Below are 25,491 nucleotides of genomic sequence, written 5' to 3' on the forward strand. Positions count from 1 at the left end.
TTCTACCCATACAGATTCCACATCATCAGAGCTAATATCCTTCATTACAATTGTATTAATCCCTTCTTTAACCAGTAATGCTACCCCACCTCCCTTTCCTTTTTGTCTATCTTTCCTGAATATCGAATACCCCTGGATGTTGAGTTCCCAGTCTTGGCCATCCTTGAGCCACGTTTCCGTAATCCCAACCAAATCATATTCGTTTACCTCTATTTGCGCAGCCAATTGGTCCACTGAAATTAAGAGATTAACAATGGCAAACATTTAAAGATCGCATGGATGAACTACAGCATTTGTTCATCCCTGTTTGGCATAAAAATAAAACAAAAAAGGTGACTCAACCGTGGCTAACAAGGGAAATTAGGGATAGCATAAGATCCAATGAGAGGACACATAAATTGGCCAGAAAAAGCAGTAAACCTGAGGATTGGGAGCAGTTTAGGATTCACCAAAGGAGGACAATGGGATTAATTAAGAGGAGGAAAAGAGTATGAGAGTAAGCTTTCAGGGAACATAAAAACTGACTGTAAAAGCTTCTATAGATATGTGAAGAGAAAAGGATTGGTGAAGTCAAGCGTAGGTCCCTTGCAGTCAGAATCAGGGGAATTTATAATGGGGAACAAAGAAATGGCAGACCAATTAAATACATACTTTGGTTCTGTCTTCACAAAGGAGGACACAAATAACCTCCCAGAGATGTCGGGGAACACAGGCTCTCATGAGAGGGAGGAACTAAATGAAATCAGTATTTGTAGGGAAATGGTGTTAGGGAAATTGACGGGATTGAAGGCCGATAAATCCCCAGGGCCTGATAATCTACATCCTAGGGTACTTAAGGAAGTGGCCCTAGAAATAGTAGAGGCTGGTCATCTTCCAAAATTCTATAGACTCTGGAACAGTTCCCATGGATTGGAGGGTAGCTAATGTTACCCCACTATTCAAAAAAGGTGGTAGAGAGAAAACAGGGAATTATAGACCGGCAAGCCAGACATCGGTAGTGGGGAAAATGCTAGAGTCCATTATAAAAGATGTAATAGCAGAGCACTTGGAAAACAGTGACAGGATCAGACAAAGACAACATGGATTTACAAAAGGTAAATCATGCTTGACTAATCTACTGGAATTTTTTGAGGATGTAACTGGTAGAATAGATAAGGGAAAACCAGTGGATATGGTGTATTTGGACTTTCAGAAGGCTTTCGATAAGGTCCCGCATAAGAGATTAGCGTGTAAAGTTAAAGCACAAGGGATTGGGGGCAAGGTACTGACTTGGATAGGGAACTGGTTGGCAGACAGGAAGCAAAGAGTTGGAATAAACGGGTCTTTTTCTGAGTGACAGGCAGCGACTAGTGGGGTACCGCAGGGATCGGTGCTAGGACCCCAGCTATTCACAATATATATTAATGATCTAGACGAGGGAACTAGATGTAATATCTCCAAGTTTGCAGATGACACAAAGCTGGGTGAGCGTGTGTGCTGTGAGGAGGATGCCGAGAAACTTCAGTATGATTTGGACAGGTGGGGTGATTGGGCAGATGCATGCCAGATGCAGTATTATGTGGATAAATGTGAGGTTATCCACTTTGGTGGCAAAAACAGGAAGGCAGATTATCTGAACAGCAATAGATTGGGAAAAGGGGAAGTGCAACGAGACCTGGGTGTCCTTGTGCACCAGTCGCTGAAGGTAAGCATGCAGGTGCAGCAGGCGGTTAAGAAGGCAAATGGTATGTTGGCCTTCGTAGCGAGAGGATTAGAGTACAGGAACAAGGATGTGTTGCTGCAGTTGTACAGGACCTTGGTGAGACCACGCCTTGAGTATTGTGTGCAGTTTTGGTTGCCTTATCTGAGGAAGGATGTTCTTGCTATGGAAGGAGTGCAGCGAAGATTCACCAGGCTGATACCTGGGATGGCAGGAATGACGTATGAGGAGAGATTGGGTCAATTGGACTTATACTCGCTGGAGTTTAGAAGAATGAGAGGGGATCTCATTGAAACTTAGAAAATTCTAACAGGACTAGACAGACTAGATGCAGGAGGGATGTTCCTGATGGCAGAGGAGTCCAGAACCAGGGGTCACAGTCTAAAGAGACGGGGTAAGCCATTTGGGACAGAGATGAGGAGGAATTTCTTCACCCAGAGAGTGGTGAACCTGTGGAATTCTCTGCCACAGAAGGCAGTTGAGGCCAATTCATTAAATATATTCAAGAAGGAGTTAGATATATTTCTTAAGGCTAAAGGGATCAAGGGATATGGGGGAGAATGCAGGGACAGGGTACTGAGTTTGAATTATCAGCCGTGATCTCATTGAATGGCGGAGCAGGCTCGAGGGGCCGAATGGCCTACTCCTGCTCCTATCTTCTATGTTTCTATGTTTCAAACTGTTCCCTGAAGGCACAAAGCAGTTGCATACGCCAGCATTTATAAATGCTGACTTCTATTTAATCTGTTGAAGGAAAAAAAAACACCCAAGTAAAATGTTTCTCTCTCTCCCCCACCCCACCCCCTCCTCAAATCTAGAGTTCTTTAAAAAAAAAAGGAACCTCAGCTCATTCGTAAGGATTTTTTTCTAAATTAATGAATTTCCCGGACCGTAGAAACCTCCATTTATGTCAGGATACTCCTATAATACATCTGGTCCTGTCTCCATAGAATAATCTATGCAGGGAAGCAGCAGTACCCAGCCACCTAGCTTACTTGGGTACCTGAATACTAATTTTCAGCCTATATTGTGCCGCTAATCTTGGAGAAGGCTGTACCATTGGGTAAGCTCTTTAGTGAGTTCAGGCTCGAAATGGCAGATCACCATGGGAGGGAAATGAACAGAAACAAGACAGGATGATACTGAACTCTTCCTGAAATCATACACGGGTGGGCGGGGAGGTAAAGAGAAGACAGAACACTATACTGAAAATTCTTTGCACAGCATTCTCCTTTAACACAGAATTGATGCTGTGGAAGTGGAAGTCACATACCATTTGAATCCAAAAGGGGCACCAGTTTCTCACCTTTAATTTCCCATCACAGTGAGCAGATGCTACAGCTGTTGACACCTTTACCAGCCGCGTAGCTGCAAGCCGCAACCCGAAATGCCTGTAGAAATGTGAATGGAGGCTGCTCATGAATAGCTCCACCTCCTCAATGGTGATTTCGTCCTCGTCTCCGTGGATGCTATCCCACAGTGCTTTAGCATCCTCTGGGTGGATACTCAACGAAATGCTCAGTTGCACGGGGGGCACACACCACTCCAGCTCCATCATACGATGGACAGAGTCTGAGAAACAATTGGCCCACATGGCAGCCATCCAGGTAAGGTTCTCCGAACTGATGGGGAAGGCACTGATGTAGCAGTCAAATGTTTTCTGCAACCATTCCCCCACCATGGCTGTAACAGTTTCAGGGCCATTGGCAAAAAGCAAGGGTAGACAGGTGAACTCCACTGGGAGAGACTCCAGGAAGCCCAAGTCTCCATCAACGCAGCACAGCCACCCACACCACACCACCTTCTCGTCAGCTGCCTGCTGGACCGGAGTCTTTGCCGTTATCTGTGAGGAAATGGAAAGTCGCTTTTATCCAAGTCTCACAATACTAATATTTATTTCCCCCACCTATTGAAGGTACTAGGGTAATGTTCTACATTATGCTTAGTCAAAGAGGTAGGTTTTAAGCAGCATCTTAAAAGAGACATAGGTTGAAAATATGGTTCAACACTTGATATTATGGTTCACTTAACTTGATACCTAGAGGAAATAATATTGGAGGCCGCTACACTTAGCAACAAATCTAAACCAATATGGGTTTATGAAAGCCAAACTGTTCTAACAACTTTACCTTCCTTTAAAAAAAAAAAAATGCTCTCTTGAAGGTGTTGATTCCTGTTGGCGTACCATCCCACAGGCACGAGGCACCTCACCTAAGTGGTCATTCTTCATGGATATGCAGAGATAGCAAGAAAATGATTTGCAAGAGCAAGTCGATGGGGTGCCTCTCTATGCAGCTCCCTGGCTCCAGAGCTGATGTGGAGCAGCATTGTTTTCCTAGGATCAAGTAGCTCCGCAGCAGCTTCGAGGCTGGTGTGAAGTCATAGCTCCTGCTGTTTTCTGGGGAGCCACTCCAGGATGTTCCCTATCCATGACATATTGAAGCAGTCCAGTAGGCAGGAAAACCTAACTCAATGGTCTCCATACCAGGAAGAAAATTGACGTGTTTAAAAAAAAAAAAAAGCATCAATTTTGATTTTACCCCCCTACAAAAATGAGACGGCAATTCAATAATGAGTACCTGCTGTAGACTTTCCTTCTCATTTGACTTATTAACAAATACCGAATGTATTTGTAGTTTCTTCCTTGCTCCCCCCTCCCCTCCTGCCCTCTAGTGCACTGGCCATAGACTATTTGCAGGAAATGTTTGTTGTGCATTTGACAAAGCCCACATCAGATAAACACGAACAGCACTAGTTGACATTCTGTTTTCCTTTTCTGTGGAGCAGGCACTTCCCATAGGTAGCCTGGCTTCAGCTGGGAAAGGTTGTGTGTAGAAAAGATGGTTAGGCACCTACATCCCACCACCCTGCAGCGCAGCGCATCAATATATTGGGACATTGCTTTTGCTACACAGGCGAACAAGTTTGCTTGTGGGCAAGATTCTAAAAGCAAAAAAGGTTAAAAAAAAAAAAAAAAAGTAAAGTATTTTTTGTACCGCTCCTTTATTAGAGTGGCCAATAACTCTTGAAAGGAATACACTGAATATAGATACCATGGAAGAATAGAAGAAAGATCTGCTGGTGAGGCAAGTCATCACCTTAAGGAGAGTAGTGGAGAAGAAATAAAAATCAGACAGAACCACACCCCCACTCAATTCAGGATCCAACACAAAAAGTTCTATTTTCAAAATAATTGGTCCATATAAGAATATGGCTAAATCATACAATTGGTTTTGAACCTTTACTCATGGCACTGTACCTCAGTGAGCCAAAAAACTTTGGGAGATGAAAAAAAGTACAACAATTTTTTTTTGGAGAATTTGTAGCAGATACAGGAGATGCAATTTGAGTCATTAGAAGATGGATCTGCCCTTGAAGCTTTCATGGTTATTTAGGAATGGAAGGTGAATGGATAGAAGTAAATTTAAGGAGTCCATGTCAATTAGGAAAAATATAGTGCATGCACTTTCTTGTGTGTTCTTTTAGGAGATGTATGAACATCCTAAGTCAGACAATTTTAGGTGAAGTATATCACAAAAGTAACATCTAAACAGCATGAGTTATACATTCTACTGTATTCAGCAAGTCAAAATATTTTTCGGTAAAATTTCAAGCTAGCCTAAGACACACCAGCTTTCTTGCTATTTGAAAGTAGTTTCCAACCTAACCTGTATGAAGACAGCCTCCGGATCACTCTCAGTAGCTCGGAGGCCTGCAAGCATGGAGAATTTAGCCTTACTGGCAAGCTCGATTCCCACTTCCACTGCTATCCCCTTTTTCTTTTCAGTAGCGATGAAGACCGACAGTTCGTTTGAGTATTTCTTCAGCAAGGTGTCGGAGAATCTGTACAGAGGGGTTACGTGATACAGACGCCACTGTTTCTGCAGCAACACTGCAATCTGCTCTGCATTCTCCTGCAAAAAAGTACAATGAGGTAAGAGTTTTGCTACCAATGCACACAAGAACCTGGACTGCTGCAATTTGTTGGTCCACCATTGGGCAGTTAACCTTTTAAAATATTTGGTGACGTTTCGGTTGCAAATGTGAAGACTTGTGAGTCAACAACAACTTGCAGTTATATAGCGCCTTTAACGTAGTAAAACGTCCCAGGGTGCTTCACAGGAGTGTTAGCAAACAAAAATTTGACACCAAGCCACACAAGAGGATACATGGGCAGATGACCAAAAGCGGAGGTAGGTTTTAAGGAGCGCCTCTGGAGTTTAGAAGAATAAGATCTCATTGAAACATAAAAGATTCTGAGGGGGATTGACAGGGTAGATGCTGAGAGGTTGTTTCCCCTGGCTGGAGAGTCTAGAACTAGGGGGCAGTGTCTCAGGATAAGGGGTAGGCCATTTAAGACTGAAATGAGGAGGAATTTCTTCATTCAGAGGGTTGTGAATCTTTGGGATTCTCTACCCGAAAGCACTGTGGATGCAGAGTCGTTGAGTATATTCAAGGCGGAGATAGATAGATTTTTGGACTCAAGAAATCAAGAGATATGGGTATCGGGCGGGAAAGTGGAGTTGAGGTCGAAGATCAGCCATGATCTTATTGAATGGCGGAGCAGGCTCGAAGGGCCGTATGGTCTACTCCTGCTCCTAATTCTTATGTTCTTAAAGGATGAAAGAGAGGTAGCGAGGCGGAGAGGTTTTGGGAGGGAATTACAGAGTTTAGGGCCTCGGTAGCTGAAGGCACATAAGAACATTGAAAAATGTCCCAAGGTGCTTTAGAAGTGTAATTTAAAAAAAGGGCACTGAACCAAAGAAAGATATTGGGAAGGGTGAACAAAAGTTTAGTCAAAGAGATGGTTGCATGTGGAGGGGGATGGGTGGGTGCAGGAGGAAATCTTTAAAGGAACAGAGAGGGAGTTGGAGAGGCAGAGGTTTAGGGAAGGCATGGGCCCAGGTGGCTGAAAGTATGCACAAGAGGCCAAAGTCATAGGAATGGAGTTTGTGGGAGGGTGGGTAGCTTGTTCATAGAATCAAAGAGCACGTTCAGCCCATCGTACCTATGCCAGTTCTTTGAAAGAACTATTCCATTCCCCTGCTCGTTCCCTGCAAATTTTTTCTTTAATATATATCCAATTCCCTTTTGAAAGTTACTATTGAATCTGCTTCCACCATCCATTCAGGCAGTGCATTCCAAATCATGACAACTCACTGTGTAAGAATAATTTTTCTCATCTCCCGCTGGTTCTTTTGCCAATTATCTTAAATCTGTGTTCTCTGGTTACCTCCCCCCAGTGGAAACAGTTTCTCCCTATCTACTCTATCAAAACCCTTCATAATTTTGAACACCTCTATTAAACTGCTTAACCATCTCTGCTCTAAGGACAGCAATCCCAGCTTCTCGATCAGCCTAGTAAATTTCCTCTACACCCTCTCCAAGGCATTGACATTGTTCTTAAAGTGTTGTACCTAGAATTGAACACAATATTCCAGCTGAGGTCTAACCAGAGATTTATAAACTTCCTTGCTTTTGTACTCCATGCCTCTATTTATAAAGCCAAGGATCCAGTATCCTTTTTTAAACAGCCGTATCAATTTGTCCTACCACCTTCAGAAATTTGTGTATGTGAACCCACAGATCTCGCTGTTCCTGCAGCCCCTATAAAATTGTACCATTTGTAGGGCAAAAGGAGGTTACATAGATAGAGAGGGGCAAGGCAATGAAGGAATTTAAACACAATGAGATTTTTAAATTTGAGGCACTGGAGGAACCAGAAACCAATGTAGTTCAGCAAGGACAGGGGTGATAAGTGACCAGGACGGTGCAGGGTGATTTGCTAGAGGGGAATTTATAATTATGAAGGGATGGGAGAGAGTTGATAGAAAAATACTGTTTCCATTATTTGAGAGGTCTAGAATAAGAGGAAATGGATACAAGATTAAATGCAAGAGATTTAGGAGAAAGCAGCAGAACACACACACACACAGTTGTGAGCCTTTGGAATGCACTACAAGTCAGTGAGTGAAGGAGAGATCATGTAATTTAATAGGTTAGATCGGTGGTTGAAGGAAAGAGATATAAAGGGATACGAGAACAAAACAAGCACATAGGATTAGGACTACTGCTTGTGTGGAACATAAACACCAACACAGACTGGTTGGGCCAAATGGCCTGTTTCCGTGCTTTAATTTCTATATAATTCTTTAACTCAGAGTAAAAATTAAAGTTAACTTGTTTTTCTCTCTCCAGACATAACACCCCACCCAGAATGGAACAGCAAATGTTCTACTTATAGTGAAAATCAAGGCTATTAGTTTTACTGACTACAGGCAAGTCTGTTCTAGGAATCCTCCGTTTGGCTGGAGTCTGGCAAAATGGAGTATGCTTCCGCACTGTCCTCAGAACCACTGGAGAGGCGTCTGTATTGGCAAAGCACACACCCAGGTGTGCCATTCCTGCCTTGGCAGCAGGAGTCAAGTGCTCCATATCAAACCTGGAATGAAAAAAAATCAACATGAAACAGATATAATTTAACGCAGTATTTTGGAGCCAGTGGAAGCTCCAAGCCCAGAGCTGCTTACTAGCCCTTATGTCAGTTAATGAATAAATCGATTACAGCACAGCTCAGTGGATTCTGAATGCAATTCAAACTCTACTATTTCTATTTTTTTTAATAAATCAATCCCCAACTTTTTTTCCCCAATTAACATTTTAAATAACAATTATTCTTTGGCATTGTTCAGTCAATCACAGTTATATCTAATTTTTCTACAAGGGGAATACTTGTAATGTGTATTCCGAGAATGTTATTATTTAAAGTGTCACTCAATAGGAAGAAGAGGCATTTTGTAACTCTGAAATAAGTCTTTGAATAAGAAATGACAGCGTTTTGGTCATCACTATTTTATACAGAAAGATACAATATTCCACGCACTCATGTTCAAATCATGTGGTACAATCCCACCCCTCTAAGTTACTTGATTTGTTCACATAAGCTAGCCATTTAACACACTTGCCAGCAGTGTAGAAGGACAACCATAAACAAAGGCAAGTAGCCCCTCCAATGACTCAACTGGAGCAGGAATAGGAATGTTATAACTGGCGCCAGCACTCCTGGGTTAGGGTGGGGGAAACTGGGCAGGGCTTCTAAATCCAATGAATATCTGGCAGCCCCTATTGAAAATGTAACTGTGCCATGGGGCACGGACAAGATTGTGTACAGATGTGATGTTCCCTTTCTCTCTCTCTTCTCGCCCCCCCCATCCCCCCCCCCCCAACCCCAACAAAAACCACGGTCAATGTAGTTAACTGACTGCCTTGGCTTATGCAAAGAATGGGCACTCGCGTGGGGTATCACAGGGCACCTGCGCAACCATAATTCAGCAAGGCAAGTAATGCAAGGGCATTGAATGGTGCAGTAGTTTCAACATTGGCCTTTGGCAACACCGACCTGGGTTTAAATTAAGCTCAGACAAATAGAATCAAAGTGTCTACTGGCTATATCATTCCTCATGAGTTTAGGCATTTCAATTCAGTTTCCAGCTAGTATTACCCACTAACCCAGCACTAATTAGTACTCTTACTTGGAAAGACCACAGAATGGCTGGTATGGGAAATGGAAAAAGTTCACATTGGTGCAGTAGGAGATGTTCTTCTGAGGTTGGGGTGGAGACAAAAAAAGGAAGCTTTACGGTGCAGTCAGTCACCCCAAAGCAGGTGTTTTTCATTTAAATAATTAGCTTAACGGTGACATAAAACCAACAATAAAACTCTTCAGTAGGATCTAATGTTACCCCACTCTTCAAAAAAGGTGGTAGAGAGAAAACGGGGAATTACAGACCGGTAAGCCTGACATCGGTAGTGGGGAAAATGCTAAAGTCCATTATAAAAGATGTAATAGCAGAGCACTTGGAAAACAGTGACAGGATCAGACAAAGTCAACATGGATTTACAAAAAGTAAATCGTGCTTGACTAATCTACTGGAATTTTTTGAGGATGTAACTGGTAAAATAGATAAGGGAGAACCAGTGGATGTGGTGTATTTGGACTTTCAGAAGGCTTTCGATAAGGTCCCGCATAAGAGATTAGCGTGTAAAGTTAAGGCACATGGGATTGGGGGCAAGGTATTGACTTGGATAGAGAACTGGTTAGCAGACAGAAAGCAAAGAGTTGGAATAAACGGGTCTTTTTCCGAGTGACAGGCAGTGACTAGTGGGGTACCGCAGGGATCAGTCCTTGGGCCCCAGCTATTCACAATATATATTAATGATCTAGACAAGGGAACTAAATGTAATATCTCCAAATTTTCAGACAACACAAAGCTGGGTGGGCATGTGTGCTGTGAGGAGGATGCCGAGAAACTCCAGGATGATTTGGACAGGTTGGGTGATTGGGCAAAAGCATGGCAGATGCAATATAACGTGGATAAATGCGAGGTTATCCACTTTGGTGGCAAAAACAGGAAGGCAGATTATCTGAATGGCAATAGATTGGGAGAAGGGGAAGTGCAACGAGACCTGGGTGTCCTTGTGCACCAGTCGCTGAAGGTAAGCATGCAGGTGCAGCAGGCGGTTAAGAAGGCAAATGGCATGTTGGCCTTCGTAGCGAGAGGGTTTGAGTACAGGAACAAGGATGTCTTGCTGCAGTTGTACAGGGCCTTGGTGAGACCACATCTTGAGTATTGTGTGCAGTTTTGGTCGCCTTATCTGAGGAAGGATGTTCTTGCCATGGAAGGAGTTCAGCCAAGATTCACCAGGCTGATACCTGGGATGGCAGGAATGACGTATGAGGAGAGATTGGGTCGATTGGGCTTGTACTCGCTGGAGTTTAGAAGAATGAGAGGGGATCTCATTGAAACTTATAAAATTCTGACAGGACTGGACAGACTAGATGCAGGAAGGATGTTCCTGATGGTCGGGGAGTCCAGAACCAGGGGTCACAGTCTAAGGATAAGGGGTAGGCCATTTAGGACAGAAATGAGGAGGAATTTCTTCACCCAGAGAGTGGTGAACCTGTGGAATTCTCTACCACAGAAGGCAGTAGAGGCCAATACATTAAATATATTCAAGAAAGAGTTGGATATATTTCTTAAGGCTAAAGGGATCAAGGGGTATGGGGAGAAAGCAGGGACCGGGTACTGAATTTGGATGATCAGCCATGATCGCATTGAATGGCGGAGCAGGCTCGAGGGGCCGGATGGCCTACTCCTATCTTCTATGTTTCTATCCCAACCTGATATCAGACAACAGGAATGCAAGAGCCTCTGGAGGCAGCAATCTCATGCAGCTTGGGTTTAACGTGCATTTTAAAATAATCTAGGGAAGCGATAGCAGAGGCACTATTACACATTTAATAATTTGTTAGAAAAAGATGTAGTGCCAGAGGACTGGCATATAGCTAACTTTATACCTATATTTAAGAAGGGAGATAGAACATGTCCAGGGAACTATAGACCAGTCAACTTAACATCGGTACTGTAGTAGGAAAAATAATGGAATCCCTAAAGTAGAAAATAGAAAACCATCTAGAAACCAAAACTGTAATAATGAATCGTCAACATGGATTTCAAAAGGGAAAGTCTTGCTTGACTAACCTCATTGAATTCTTTGAAGAGGTAACAGAGAGTAGACAAGGGTAATGCAGTAGATGTAATATAGACTACAGTGTCAGCTGTGGCTCAGTTGGTAGCATCCTCACCGGAGTCAGAAAGTAGTGGGTTCAAGTCCCACTCCAGAGACTTGAGCACAAAAATCTAGGCTGCCACTCCAATGCAGTACTGAGGGAGTGCTGCACTGTCGGAGGTGCCATCTTTCGGATGAGATGTTAAACCGAGGCCCCGTCTGCTCTCTCAGGTGGGCGTAAAAGATCCCATGATACTATTTTGAAGAAGAGCAGGGGAGCTATCCCCCGTGTCCTGGCCAATATTTATCCCTCAACCAACATCATTAAAAAACAGATTATCTGGTCATTATCACATTGCTGTTTGTGGGAGCTTGCTGTGTGCAAATTGGCTGCCACGTTTCCAACAGTACAACAGTGACTACTCTTCAATAAGTACTTCATTGGCTGTAAAGCGCTTTGGGACGTCTGATGGTCGTGAAAGGCGCTATATAATTGCAAGTCTTTCTTTCTTTAATACATCTAGATTGCCAAAAGGCCTTTGATAAGGTGCCACATAATAAACTAATAAATAAGGTCAGAGGCTGCGGAGTCAGGGGACAATTAGCAGAATGGATAGCTAGCTGGCTGAAAGACAGAAAGCAGAGATATGGGGTAAAGAGTAGCTATTCAGAGTGGCAGAAGCTGGAAAGTGATGTTCCATAAGGATCAGTGCAGGGACCACTGTTGTTCACAATTTATATTAACAATTTAGACTTTGGAATCAAAAACACCATTTCTAAATTTGCGGATGACACCAAATTAGGAGGGATAGTCAACACTGAGGAGGACTACAGCAAATTACAAGACGACATTAATAAACTTGAAGAATGGGCATATAATTGACAAATGAATTTCAACATCGATAAGTGTGAGGTATTACATTTTGGTAAGAAAAATAAGGAGGTCACATATTACTTGGAAAATAAGAATCTAAATGGGGTGGTGGAGCAAGGGATCTGGGAGTACAAATACACAAATCACTAAAAGTAGTGACGCAGGTTAATAAGGCCATAAAAAAGCAAACCAGGCACTAAGGTTTATTTCTAGAGGGATAGAATTAAAAAGTAGAGAAGTTATGCTAAACTTGTATAGAACCTTGGTTAGACCACACTTGGAGTACTGCGTGCAGTTCTGGTCGCCATATTATAAAAAGGATATAGAGGCACTGGAAAGGGTGCAAAAAAGATTTACAAGAATGATACCAGAACTGCAAGAACCATCAGGGAAGGATGAACAGGCTGGGTCTCTTTTCTCTTGAAAAGAGAAGGCTGAGGGCTGACCTAATAGAAGTCTTCAAAATTATGAAAGGTTTTTCCACTTGTGGGGAAGAGCAAAACTAGAGACCATCAATATAGGATAGTCACCAAGAAATTAAATAGGGAATTCAGAAGTAACTTCTTTACCCAGACAGTGGTGAGAAGGTGGAACTCGTTACCACAGGGAATGGTTGAGGCGAATAGTATAGATGCATTTAAAGGGAAGCTAGTTAAACACATGAGGGAGAAAGGAAGAGAGTGATATGTTGATGGGCTTAGATGAAGGAGGGTGGGAGGAGACTCGTGTAGAGCATAAACATCAGCATGGACTTGTTGGGCCGAATGGCCTGTTTCTGTGCTGTACAGGAAACTTTGGTTTATCTGGAGGTTGTATGTCCGGAAACCTCGATCTAACGGCAGAAATCAGCAGCCGTTTTGGTTAGGTTTTTTTTCTTCTCCTAGCATTTTTTTTTTTTTAAGTCAGGCTCTGGAAAGCGTCTCTGTAGCTTAGCAACAGCTTCAGAGGCGCTTCCAAGGTACGGGCCGAGTGTTTACAAGCTGTTGCTAAGCAACAGTGTTTGTTGTCAGATACGGAGATGAAAACCTCCGTATCCTTCAACATTAGCGCTGGTCTATCCGGAAGTTTTGATAGATCGGCAGCAGCTCGGTCCCGTCGGTGCCAGATATCGCGAAGTTTCCTGTATATTCTATGTAATTCCATGTATTGTTGTATGAAGTATAATTCCAGTGCATCGTAAACATGTGCAAAGCTGGCAGTGAGAATTTGAACCATGCAGTCCAATCAATGTATTGCTTGGCTGGAACTAATTCTGTATAAAACACATCTTTATTATGCAGTTTAAGTTTGCGATTCTGTGGTATCTTATTTTCATGGTTTATTCATTGTGGGGCCCATGATCATGTTTTGTATACACAATTATATTTTTGGGGGTTTATACTAAATACTTTATTTGGGCTCAGCATTACCGACCACTCCTGTAAGCAGACCGTGCGTCCTCTACCCAGTACCTAGGTAAATGATAGAAAGACCCAAGCTGAAACAGAGGATCCTTGTCACCACATACACTGGTTATGTTGAAACAGTAAAGGTGCCTCTGCCCGAGCTATTGGGCAACATACACTGAATCTTGGAAACAGACATTCACCTCTTACATGGTGAAACACTGCCGCAGAGTTAAGTTAGCCCGGCTTTTCTGTTGGCTACAGACTAACTGATGAACTGACTGCTAAGAACAAGTAGCCCAATATGAACAGGTGATTTGAATCCCCAAAGTTGTCAGACAAAAGGACTGCAAAGCAGCAAATGTGGTACAACAACAACTTATATTTATATAGTGCCTTTAATGAAATGAAACGCCCCAAGGCACTTCACAGGAGTGTTATCAAAAAAAAAGTAAACACCTCTACTTACAATCCTGACACAGCTATCAATCAAGAATCACTACCCTGCCCCCGCCAGATAACAATCACCAAAAGAGACTTGGAATCGAATGAGACAGCTAGTTTCATTGATCCGTGCCAAATATTTTGACTTGCCAGATGTTTCCCTATACACATTCAATGGCAGCAATCAAGACCACGAATACCAGAACTACACACATCTCTGCCTTGGCCCGAGTTTGGCATAAAAATAAAACAAAAAAGGTGACTCAACCGTGGCTAACAAGGGAAATTAGGGATAGCATAAGATCCAAGGAGAGGACATACAAATTGGCCAGAAAAAGCAATAATCCTGAGGATTGGGAGCAGTTTAGGATTCAACAAAGGAGGACAAAGGGATTAATTAAGAAACGGAAAATAGAATATGAGAGTAAGCTTTCAGGGAACATAAAAACTGACTGTAAAAGCTTTTATAGATAGGTAAAGAGAAAAAGATTGGTGAAGTCAAGCATAGGTCCCTTGCAGTCAGAATCGGGGGAATTTATAATGGGGAGCAAAGAAATGGCAGACCAACTAAATACATATTTTGGTTCTGTCTTCACAAAGGAGGACACAAATAACCTCCCAGAAATACCGTGGAACATAGGGTCTGATGAAAGGGTGGAACTGAAAGAAATCAGTATTTGTAGGGAAATGGTGTTAGGAAAATTGATGGGACTGAAGGCCGATAAATCCCCAGGGCCTGATAATCTACATCCCAGGGTACTTAAGGAAGTGGCCCTAGAAATAATAGATGCATTGCTGGTCATCTTCCAGAACTCGCTAGACTCTGGAACAGTACCCATGGATTGGAGGGTAGCTAATGTTACCCCACTATTCAAAAAAGGTGGCAGAGAAAAAGTGGGGAATTATAGACTGGTAAGCCTGACATCAGTAGTGGGAAAAATGCTAGAGTCCATTATAAAAGATGTAATAGCAGAGCTCTTGGAAAGCAGTGACAGGATCGGACAAAGTCAACATGGATTTACAAAAGGTAAATCATGCTTGACTAATCGACTGGAATTTTTTGAGGATGTAACTGGTAAAATAGATAAGGGAGAACCAGTGGATGTGGTGTATTTGGACTTTCAGAAGGCTTTCGATAAGGTCCCGCATAAGAGGTTAGCGTGCAAAATTAAGGCACATGGGATTGGGGGTAAGGTATTGACTTGGATAGAGAACTGGTTGGCGGACAGAAAGCAAAGAGTTGGAATAAACGGGTCGTTTTCCGAGTGGCAGGCAGTGACTAGTGGGGTACCGCAAGGATCGGTCCTAGGACCCCAGCTGTTCACAATATATATTAATGATCTGGACGAGGGAATTGGATGTAATATCTCCAAATTTGCAGATGACACAAAGCTGGGTGGGAGGGTATGCTGTGAGGAGGATGTCATGAAACTCCAGTACGATTTGGACAGGTTGGGTGATTGGGCAGAAACATGGCAAATGCACTATAATGTGGATAAATGTGAGGTTATCCACTTTGGTGGCAAAAACAGGAAGGCAGATTATTATTTGAATGGCAATAGATTGGGAGAAGGGGAAGTGCAAAGAGACCTGGGTGTTCTTGTGCACCAGTCGCTGAAGGTAAGCATGCAGGTGGTTAAGAAGGCAAATGGTATGTTGGCCTTCGTAGCAAGAGGATTCGAGTACAGGAACAAGGATGTCTTGCTACAGTTGTACAGGGCCTTGGTGAGACCGCACCTTGAGTATTGTGTGCAGTTTTGGTCACCTTACCGGAGGAAGGACGTTCTTGCCATGGAGGGAGTGCAGCGAAGATTCACCAGGCTGATACCTGGGATGGCAGGAATGACGTACGAGGAGAGATTGTGTCAATTGGGCTTATACTCACTGGAGTTTAGAAGATTGAGAGGGGATCTCATCGAAACCTATAAAATTCTGTCAGGTCTGGACAGACTAGATGCAGAAAGGATGTTTCTGATGGTTGGGGAGTCCAGAACCAGGGGTCATAGTCTAAGGATAAGGGGTAAGCCATTTAGGACTGAAATGAGGAGGAAATTCTTCACCCAGAGAGTGGTGAACCTGTGGAATTCTCTGCCACAGAGGGCGGTGGAGGCTAGTTCATTAAATATATTCAAGAAAGAGTTGGATATATTTCTTAAGGCTAAAGGGATCAAGGGATATGGGGAGAAGGCAGGGACAGGGTACTGAATTTGGATGATCAGCCATGATCTCATTGAATGGCGGAGCAGGCTCGAGGGGCCGAATGGCCTACTCCTGCTCCTATCTTCTATGTTTCTTCTATGTTTCTATTAGCCAGACAATACAGTAAATCCCCTCCAACTTGCAGAAAATAGCCAGCATTAATTCTGTGTGTCCACAGTAGTTAATACAGAATCTAGAAAAAAAAATATCTTTAGAACAATTTAGGCCCCAGGACCACTTCAACACGACAAACAAAGTAGAATTTGGTAACTGTCACAATAAAACTAATCTCTTACCCACTGGCATTATAAATACAATTTAAATGGCCATGGAAGTGGCAAAACACATCGGGGCAGTAATTCCTCCCCAAACGCGCGAGTACGGAAGGGGTACTCACGCGTCTGGCCGGAGGAAATGCCGGTTTTCAGCATGCACAGCGCATGCGCTGAAAACCGGCATTTCCTCTCCTCTAACCCAAGAGGTGAAGAGGCTAGCGCGTGCGCTGTAGGGGGCAGCGCATGCGTCTTGGATTTCCGCTGTTTTGGGGGATTTGCGCATGTCTAAAGGCCTCCGGTCTTTACGCTTGTAAAAAGCACACGTAAGTATTTATTTTTACAGGTAAGTGTTGTTTTAGTGTAATTTAGAATTTTTTTCCCACAGGTTTATTATTTTAAAGAATCTACAATAAGGTAAGTTTAGATTTAGACCCTTTTTATTAAAAATTTATTTTTTTCAAAAAAAAAAATTGTTTACATTATTTTTTTAAACTTATTTATACTTAATTTAATGATTGGGATGTTTTTTAAATTTTTATTTAAAGTTTAAATAGCGTTTTGGGCCCCCGTAGTTTTCATGAGTTTGACAGTTCTTACTCTCAAACTCATGAATGAACCTTCCCCTCCCCTGATTGGTTGTACAGTGCTCACCTGATCCCAGCCGGCACATCGCACCAACTACGCCGCTGGATCAGGTAAGCACTGCGCGCTGACATCTGAACCGGGCCTGTGACAGGAAATGCAAGCAGGCCCGGGCTTCAGATGTCAGCGCGCAGGGCGAGTGTACATCAGGGGCTTGCACGTGTGGCAAGCCCCCGACACCAAGTTCTGGGCCAATATATCCAGCATCGATCCAATAAAATTGATAAAGGCATCACACAGCTAGACACTAAAGGCAGCTTCATGACAACTTGTAAAAAATATAGGCCTGTAATTTCCGATAGGAGGCATCCTGCGTGCGGATGTCTCCTATCCGAAAAAAATCTACGCCCTTACCCGAGGGCTCCCGAGGTCCGGACTCTTCCGCTCCTGGGCCTCTCTTGGTGCGCATGCACAAAGGCCCAGGTATCCCAGGGGCGCAGGCAGTTCGCAAGCGTCCCTGGGATCACGTGGGCCAGGCAAGCCAATGGGAGATGGGAATCCCTCTTCATACTTTTAACAGGTAGACCTGTCAAATATATGAATGGGGATCGCTGAAAAAAGACACATTAAAAAAAAAAAATTTTAAATCACGTTTTTAAAATATGAGTTAAAATTACATTAAATTAAATATTTTAAACAAAAATTTGATTTTTTGAAAAAAATAATGAAGTTTCTTTTACAGGGCTAAAAATAAACTTACCTTTTTAAAAAGTATTTTTACATTATAAATGAGTGAAAATATTTTTTTTTTTTAAACTCTTATGCTGGTAAAAGCAGGCCTTACGCCTACTTTTACCAGGCTTAAGGTTTTTAAGGGATTTCAGCGGGCGGAGGTTCTGCAGAAAGCAGAACTCTCCCCCCGCAGAGGCACTTCTCCAGGGCAGGCAGAGAATTCTTGACAGATCGGAAGTGCCGGTTTTCAGCGCATGTGTTTCGCATGCCTGAAACCGGCGCTTGCAAAGTCCCTACGGGTAGGTACACAGCTCGTACACACCCGTAGGCATCGGAAATTATGGGCCATAGTTGTGAAGACCACTAATATTACTTGAAATTACACCTCACATCACCCTAGTACACCACAACAAGTCCCAATCACCCATCACTCCCTTGCTTGATGACCTACATTGGCTCCCTGTCCACCGATGCCTGGAATTAAAAATTCTCATCCTCATGTTTAAATCCTTCCATGGCTACACCGGCCCCATGATCAGTAAACTCCTCCAGGACTACAACTTCCCCCTCCCAGAACTCCCCCTCCCGTTCCAACTCCCCCACCCTCCCTTCGCCCCACCATTGGCAGCACAAGCTTTCAGCAGTGTCAGCCCCATACTCTGGAATTCCCTCCCTAAACCTCTCCGCCTCTCTGTTTCAAGACCCTCCTTACAACCCACCTCTTTGACCAAGCTTTTCATCACCCCTCCTAACCACAGAATGATACAGCACAGAAGGAGGCCATTCGCCCCATCGGGCCTGTGCCGGTTCTTTGAAAGAGCAATCCAATTAGTACCACTCCCCTGCTCTTTCCCCAATAGCCCTGCGATTTTTTCCTTTTCAAGTATTTATACAATTTCCTTTTGACAGTTATTAATGAATCTGCTTCCACCACCCTTTCAAGCAGTGTATCCCAGATCATAACAAATCGCTGCGCAAAATTCTTCTCCTCATGTTGCCTCTGCTTCTTTTGTCAAATACCTTTAATCTGTGTCCTCTGGTTACTGACCCTTCTGCCACTGGAAACAGTTTTGCCTTCATAATTTTGATTAAATCTCCCCTTAACCTTCTCTGCTCTAAGGAGAACAACCCAGCTTCTCCAATCTCGCCACATAACTGAAGTCCCTCATCCCTGGTACCATTCTAGTAAATCTCCTCTGCACCCTCTCTAAGGCCTTGACATCCTTCCAAAAACGTGGTGCCCAGAATTGAACACAATACTCCAGCTGAGGCCTAACTAGTGTTTTATAAAGGTTCAGCTTTTGTACTCTATGTCTCTATTTATAAAGTCAAGGATTCCAATGACTTTTTAACAGCCATCTCAACTTGTCCTGCCACCTTCAAAGACTTGCGTACGTACACCCCCAAGTCTCTCTGTTCTTGCACCCCCTTTAAAATTGTTCCATTTAGTTTCATATTACCACTCATTCTCCCTACCAAAATGAATCACTTCACATTTGGGAATCAGATAAATATTTGAAAAAGAGGAATATAAAAGGATCTTGGAGGAATGGGGTTAGAGGAGAGAACCCCAGTTATTGAGCCGGATCCCTGGCTGATGTTCCCTCCCTCTATCCCAGGGTCAGGTTACCAAGCCTCTCGCTTTGGCTTCCTTGCTAAAGTGTGATGCCCAGAATTGAACAAAATACTCCAGCCAAGGCCTAACCCCGGTGTTTTTTAATGTATCACTTCACACTTCTCTGCGTTAAATTTCATCTGCCATGTGTCTGCTCATTTCACCCTTCTGTCTATGTCCTCCTGAAGTCTGTTAATATCCTTCTCACTATTTACTACATTTCCGAGTTTCGTTTCATCTGCAAACTTTGAAATGATGCCCTGTATAACCAAGTCCAGGTCATTAATATATATCTAAAAGAGCAGTGGTCCCAACACTGACCGACCGGTGGGGGGCACCATTGTATACGTCCCTCCAGTCTGAAAACAACCTTTCACCACTACTCTCTGTTTTCTGTCTCTTAGCCAATTTCATATCCATGCAGCACTTTAATCCCATGGGCTTCAATTTTGTTAACAAGTCTATTATGTGGATATCTCCCTCTTTGACTGGGTGCCTGATTCCACATCTGGGAGATGCCTTGGGGCTTAGAATTTACCGCACAGAAACAGGCCATTTGGCCTAACTGGTCCACGCTGGTGTTTATGCTCCACACGAGCCTCCTCCCACCCTACTTCATCTCACCTTGTCAACGTATCCTTCTATTCCTCTCTCCCTTGTGTACTTATCTAGCTTCCCCTTAATTGCACCTATGCTATTCACCTTAACCAAGTTCCACATTTGTTTTTCTACTTTACAGAAACTATATAAATGTAGGTGGTATACAAACAGAAAATGCTGGAAACACTTAGCAGGTCAGGCAGCATCCGTGGAGAGAAAAACAGATTTAACATTTCAGGTCTATGACCCTTCATAGATTTTTAAGCAAGTGTAGGGGCAGGGATAGGGAGGCGGGGAGGAAAGAACAAAAGGGAAGGTCTGTGATAGGCTGGAAGGCAGGACAGATTAAAAGACAAAAGGGATGATGGTGCAAGGCAAAAGGAGATGGTAATGGGACAAGTTAAGAAACAAAAGATGACTCTAGATGAGGTGTAAATAGCAGTGGCAGAATCATCAACAGCTGCCATGTGAGAGAGAAAAAAATAGGGGCAGAGGTTATGGTTTGAAATCAGTGTTGAGTCCAGAAGGCTGTAAAGTGCCTAATCGAAAGATGAGGTGCTGTTCCTCAAGCTTACGTTGAGCTTCATTGGAACAGTGCAAGAGGCCGAGGACGGAGAGATCAGAGTGGGAGTGGAGCGTAAAATCAATGTGACAAGCAACCAGAAGCTCGGGGTCACCCTTACTGACTGAACGGAGGTGTTCCACAAAGCGGCCACCCAATCTGCATTTGGTCTCCCAATGTAGAGGAGCAGCAAATACAGTATACTAAATTGTAAGAAGTAGAAGTAAATCGCTGTTTCACCTGGAAGGAGTGTTTGGGGCCCTGGATAGTGGGAAGGAAGGAGGTAGAAGGGCAGGGGTTGCATCTCCTACGTTTGCACGGGAAGGTACCCGGTGGCAAAGGGGAAGGGGTGTGTGTCCACTCCTCCAACACCCCTTCCCACAGCACCTGTGCCATCCCTCTCTCCACCGATGTTGCCTGACCTGCTAAATGCTTCCAGCATTTTCTGTTGTTATTTCAGATTTCCAGCGTCAGCAGTATTTTGCTAAATGTAGGTGGTTGTGGTTGCTGGGAGGAGGAAGGGTCCGGTGACTCACACAGATGGCCTGGTGCTGGGCCTCCCAGTGACACTGGATCCAATGAGCCCATCCTTCCCTCCATCCGGACCCTGGTGCAGAGACTTACCGGCTACCCGGGCCCTCCGGTGATTAAAATCTTCATTCAGAAACCCGCCATCCAGAGGTTTCTGGCGGAGCAGCCGTGGGAGAGGCGGAGGCCGGCCGCCCGCCCGCTTCTCCGGGCCAGGCCTCTCTCGGCTCCCGGGCCGCTCGGTCTCCGTGATCTCTCTCTCGGCACCGGGCCTCTCTCGGTTCCCGGGGCCTCTTTCTCTCTCTCTCAGGGCCGCTCTCCGTCTCCCGCTCGGTTCAAACCAATCTCCCGTCCTGCACCGCGCTGCCTGCCAACAGACCCAAACAATCAAACTCCGATCGCGCCGCAACCAGGATCGGCGATGGGGAGTCGATCGGTCGGGTCTGTTGTCAGGGTGAAAGGTCAAAGGAGGAATGCAGGGAGCTCGTGGGACTTGAGATTCCGGAATTGTCTGCTGGAGTCGGGCACAGCCCCCGAGGCCATCAGGAGAGAGAGGCCGCACGCCGCACGGGCTGGGGGTTTATTGTGCTGGGTGTGGGGATGGCGCAGGCGGCGCTGTATCGGGCCCTGGTGCGCTCTGTGGGTCTAAGGGCCGTTTGCAGCTCCCATTGCTCCAGGGCGGCCCAACCTGTCCAAACCCGCCCTCTCCCAGCTCCCAGGGTCAGTCCAGGTGAGGCCCTTGTCACCATCCATTATTACCAGTAAAACATGCATTTATATATCGGCTCTTACTCGACCTCGGAACGTCCCAAAGTGCTTTACAGCCAATGAAGTACTTTTTGAAGTGTAGTTACTTTGTTGTAATGTAGGAAACGCGGCAGCCAATTTGCACAGCAAGATCCCACAAACAACAATGTGATAATGACCAGATAATCTGTTTCAGCGATGTTGGTTGAGGAATAAATATTGGCCAGGACACCTACCGCCACTCTTCTTCGAAAAGTGCCATGGGATTTTTACATCCACCTGAGAGGGCAGACGGTTTATAACGTCTCGTCCAAAAAAGAAACAGATTTGTGGCAGATCTTGGTGCATAGCTGGAAATCTGTGCATCACATGCTTTTGACACTATGGTCGTGTGATTAAAAAGAAAGATTTACATTTGTCTGGAGCCTTCTCACATTTCAAAGTGCTTCAAGTTAAGATACATTACTTTGAAGTGAAGTGACTGTTCCATCAACCCCCATGGCAGTCTTTTTGTGCACAGTGAGTTTGCACTAGGAGCAATGAGCTAATCTGTTTCAGTTATGTTGGATGAGGAAGGAATATTGGCCAGAGCATCAGGAGTACCCCCTACTGTGGGATCTTCAGTCTCTACCTGAACAGGCAGATTTTAGTATCTTATTTGAAGGATGGATATTTTTTGTGAGGATGAAAATGAGCTTTTTTTTTTAAATCTCCCTTTGCTAAGCCGCATAAGTTGTGCACCGCCTGCTTCAGTGTTGTTCTGAAACAGGCCACTTGGAAGTGCTCAAGCGTGTTCTCTGAAAGTGTCAGCCTTCCGCATGGCACTTTCCTTGGCTGTATTGTTGCGATTGGCAGCTCATTACTAAAGGGAGGAGGATGTTGGTGCTCCAATATACTGCTATTTCTTAATCTACCATAAGTATGATTTTGATTCTATGAAGATCACTGTTCCTACTGCTGTCCTAAACACACTGCATGTTGGCTTCTAAACATGGTTACAGTGGAATTACTTTAAAAAAAAACGTGTTTATGTTCTGTTCCTCTCTACCAAAAATCCTCTCCCAACTTTTTTCTAATCCATTATAAAATCCTGATTGTTTTAACAAGGAACTAAAGACCCACATATTGTTATGGAAATTACATTTAATTAGTCCTTTTTAAATAATCAACCTTCAGAAAAGGATCTCATCTGGGCATGCCTTTAACGTAACACCAAACACTGACACTTTCAGAACAGTACAAAGAGTATCAAGAGCAGGCTGTGTACGTCTGTATGCACCTCTTGTCAGGTTTTCCCATTATTATTCTTGGGCAGTTTCCACTATATATGTGGACATGTGTAAACTTGCCACAGTGATATTGCACCCTCCTGTCATTGGAACTGCAGTGCCATCACTCATGGGAGTATGTAATTACAGTGTGATAAGTTTACATAGGCAGTTTCCATGATAAATGTGAACATAGAAATTGTTAATGGAAATATAAAAATAAAGACAGAATGTATGACTTTAAAATAGGGATTCAATTATGTCGGTTCTAATCCTGTTTGATCTGACGCCTACACTTGGTCTTGGATCCCTGTGTGAGATACATATTCCCTCATTGGTTGATAAGTCCTACATTAGAACAGCAAAGTTTGTTGCATCTCAGCTTCAGATTTATACAAATTAACAGGAACATTCAGTTAAACTGTATACATGGCCAGTGAGACCCTATGGTATGCACTGAGTGGCCCATGAAGACTAATAACTGGGACATTCCTGTCTTGTAGTACTGGGAGACAGGGAAAACAAAAGTGTCCTCTCCACCCTTGTGAAAAAGATGTCAGTTATGGATAGGCCCAAACATGTTGCATAGCAGGTCTTCCCCCCCCCCCTCCCTGTTTTGTTGGATATCGGTGATGTCCATGGCTTCTCATTGGTGCTTTTGCACAATCATATGAATCGGTTGCATGTGGGGAGATGAGATTAAAATTGAGTTTTGTGTCTTAATTTATGACATCACTGCGATACGTTGCAGTTTTCAAACACCTGATGACTGAGTATACGCTATATATAAATTGTGTGTGTATTTACAGTGCACGTGTATAAAGTGTGTTTTTTGTTCTTTCAGCTATAAAATGACTTGGAGAAACTATAATAATGGCTGCGTGGAATGTGAAAAAATTCACAGAAGGGTGATAGTGTGATTATTTTAATTTGTATTCAAGATGAATATGGCAGTGAATGCTGGGGAGTGGAACACTTATTCCAGTGCTACCACTTGGTGTCAGCATTCAAGCACTCCTAGATCAGGTGGCCTTGAGACTTTTTTTATGCGTAAAAAATGCTATATTATTGCAAGTTGTAGCATAGCCTACGATTGAGCAATGCTCTCTACTCTGCTCCAACCTCAGTAGGGCACTCCTACTGCACTAGCGTGAACGTCTTCACGTCTCACACAGCCAACCGCGTAGCCTCTCAATCCATTTAATCCCAAATTAGGTCCCATCTTTTGATGTGAGCACAAGCCCACTAGGATCTGAGAAAGTCTAGATCCATTTCAGAGAGAGAAGACCTTCATTCCATCAGTCTGGGCTGGATTCAAACCCAGCACCCAGAGGTAAAAGGGCAGGTGCTGACCCTCAACTACTGCTTTTTAAAAAGAGAGAGAAGCAGGGCGCGATGACTGAGAGAACAAAAAGTTGGAACAGCGAAATTAGCAAGCTTAATATCTCGGTTGTGGCATTATGCTGTATATTTACATTTCAAAATTAGAAATGTTCTAATTTCCTATGGGGCACACTAAAATGACTTTCTGCTGCTATTTGTTCCCTGTTGTAAATACAGAATTTCGGAACAAATATTTTTGTTTGAGATGCCGGGAGTTTGGTGGGGAGGGAGGACATTAATAGGTTTGATCTCCAGAGGCTTTTAGGTTCCTGATCTGACCCAGAATTTTCAATTTCAGCAAACAAAGCCTGAACTTTTTCAAAAATGTTTCACAAAATGCATTCTTAGGAAGGAGATCCGGGCAGTGATGCAACCTCAGCCATCCCATAATGTTGGGGAACTATCAACTTATATGAGGGCCTTGATAGAAGTGCTATCCTAAGCCCCATATCATTTCTGTATAATCATCCAGCAAGAAGAGAACTACATTAAAGCATGTGTTTTTGAACTTCTTTTAGTTTGTCACATATCATTCTGGCCCTGACCAGCAGACATTCTCTAACTCCACTCTGTAAGTAAAAGCTGACAGGCCATCTGTCAAGCAGCCTTTCTCTCTGTTTGGGGTGCTGGGAAATGTTTTGTCTTTTCCTTTTGAAAGAAAAGAAAAACTGTTAAGCATTCCGTCTGGGATCTGTTACCGGAACTGCTGTGCATATCACAGAAATCACAGAAACCCCACAGTGCAGATAGAGGCCATTTCGGCCCATCGAGCCTGCACCGACACATATCCCACCCGATCCCCGTAACCCCTACACCAACACACATCCCACCCTATCCCCGTAACCCCACGTATTTAATCCCCCTAACACTAAGGGTCAATTTATCATAGCCAATCAACCTAACCCGCACATCTTTGGACTGTGGGAGGAAACCGGAGCACCCGGAGAAAACCCACGCAAACACGGGGAGAATGTGCAAACTCCACACAGTCACCCGAGGCCGGATTCGAACCCGGGTCCCTGGCACTG

General features: G+C 43.8%; 2 protein-coding genes across 2 annotated transcripts in view; one reads left to right on the forward strand and one right to left on the reverse strand.

The window, feature by feature from the left end:
• The window catches only part of cenpl (centromere protein L), a 46,467-nt gene extending 24,992 nt beyond the window's left edge, over positions 1-21,475 (reverse strand). Inside the window, exons 1-4 of the mRNA XM_085982198.1 lie at positions 21,162-21,475; positions 7,973-8,141; positions 5,368-5,613; positions 3,006-3,542 (exon numbers count right to left, since the gene is read on the reverse strand). Coding sequence (XP_085838324.1) covers positions 3,006-3,542; positions 5,368-5,613; positions 7,973-8,134 — 945 coding nt within the window. The 5' untranslated portion in view covers positions 8,135-8,141; positions 21,162-21,475. The remainder of the gene's footprint in view (positions 1-3,005; positions 3,543-5,367; positions 5,614-7,972; positions 8,142-21,161) is intronic.
• A 68-nt stretch (positions 21,476-21,543) lies between these two features.
• Positions 21,544-25,491, forward strand: part of dars2 (aspartyl-tRNA synthetase 2, mitochondrial) — a 67,020-nt gene continuing 63,072 nt past the window's right edge. Inside the window, exon 1 of the mRNA XM_085982197.1 lies at positions 21,544-21,795. Within this exon, the coding sequence (XP_085838323.1) occupies positions 21,666-21,795 (130 nt within the window). The 5' untranslated portion in view covers positions 21,544-21,665. The remainder of the gene's footprint in view (positions 21,796-25,491) is intronic.

The sequence above is a fragment of the Somniosus microcephalus genome, chromosome 3, assembly GCF_052327205.1.
Source record: "Somniosus microcephalus isolate GS21.2 chromosome 3, FLI_Smic_1.0, whole genome shotgun sequence".
Lineage (NCBI taxonomy): Eukaryota > Metazoa > Chordata > Chondrichthyes > Squaliformes > Somniosidae > Somniosus > Somniosus microcephalus.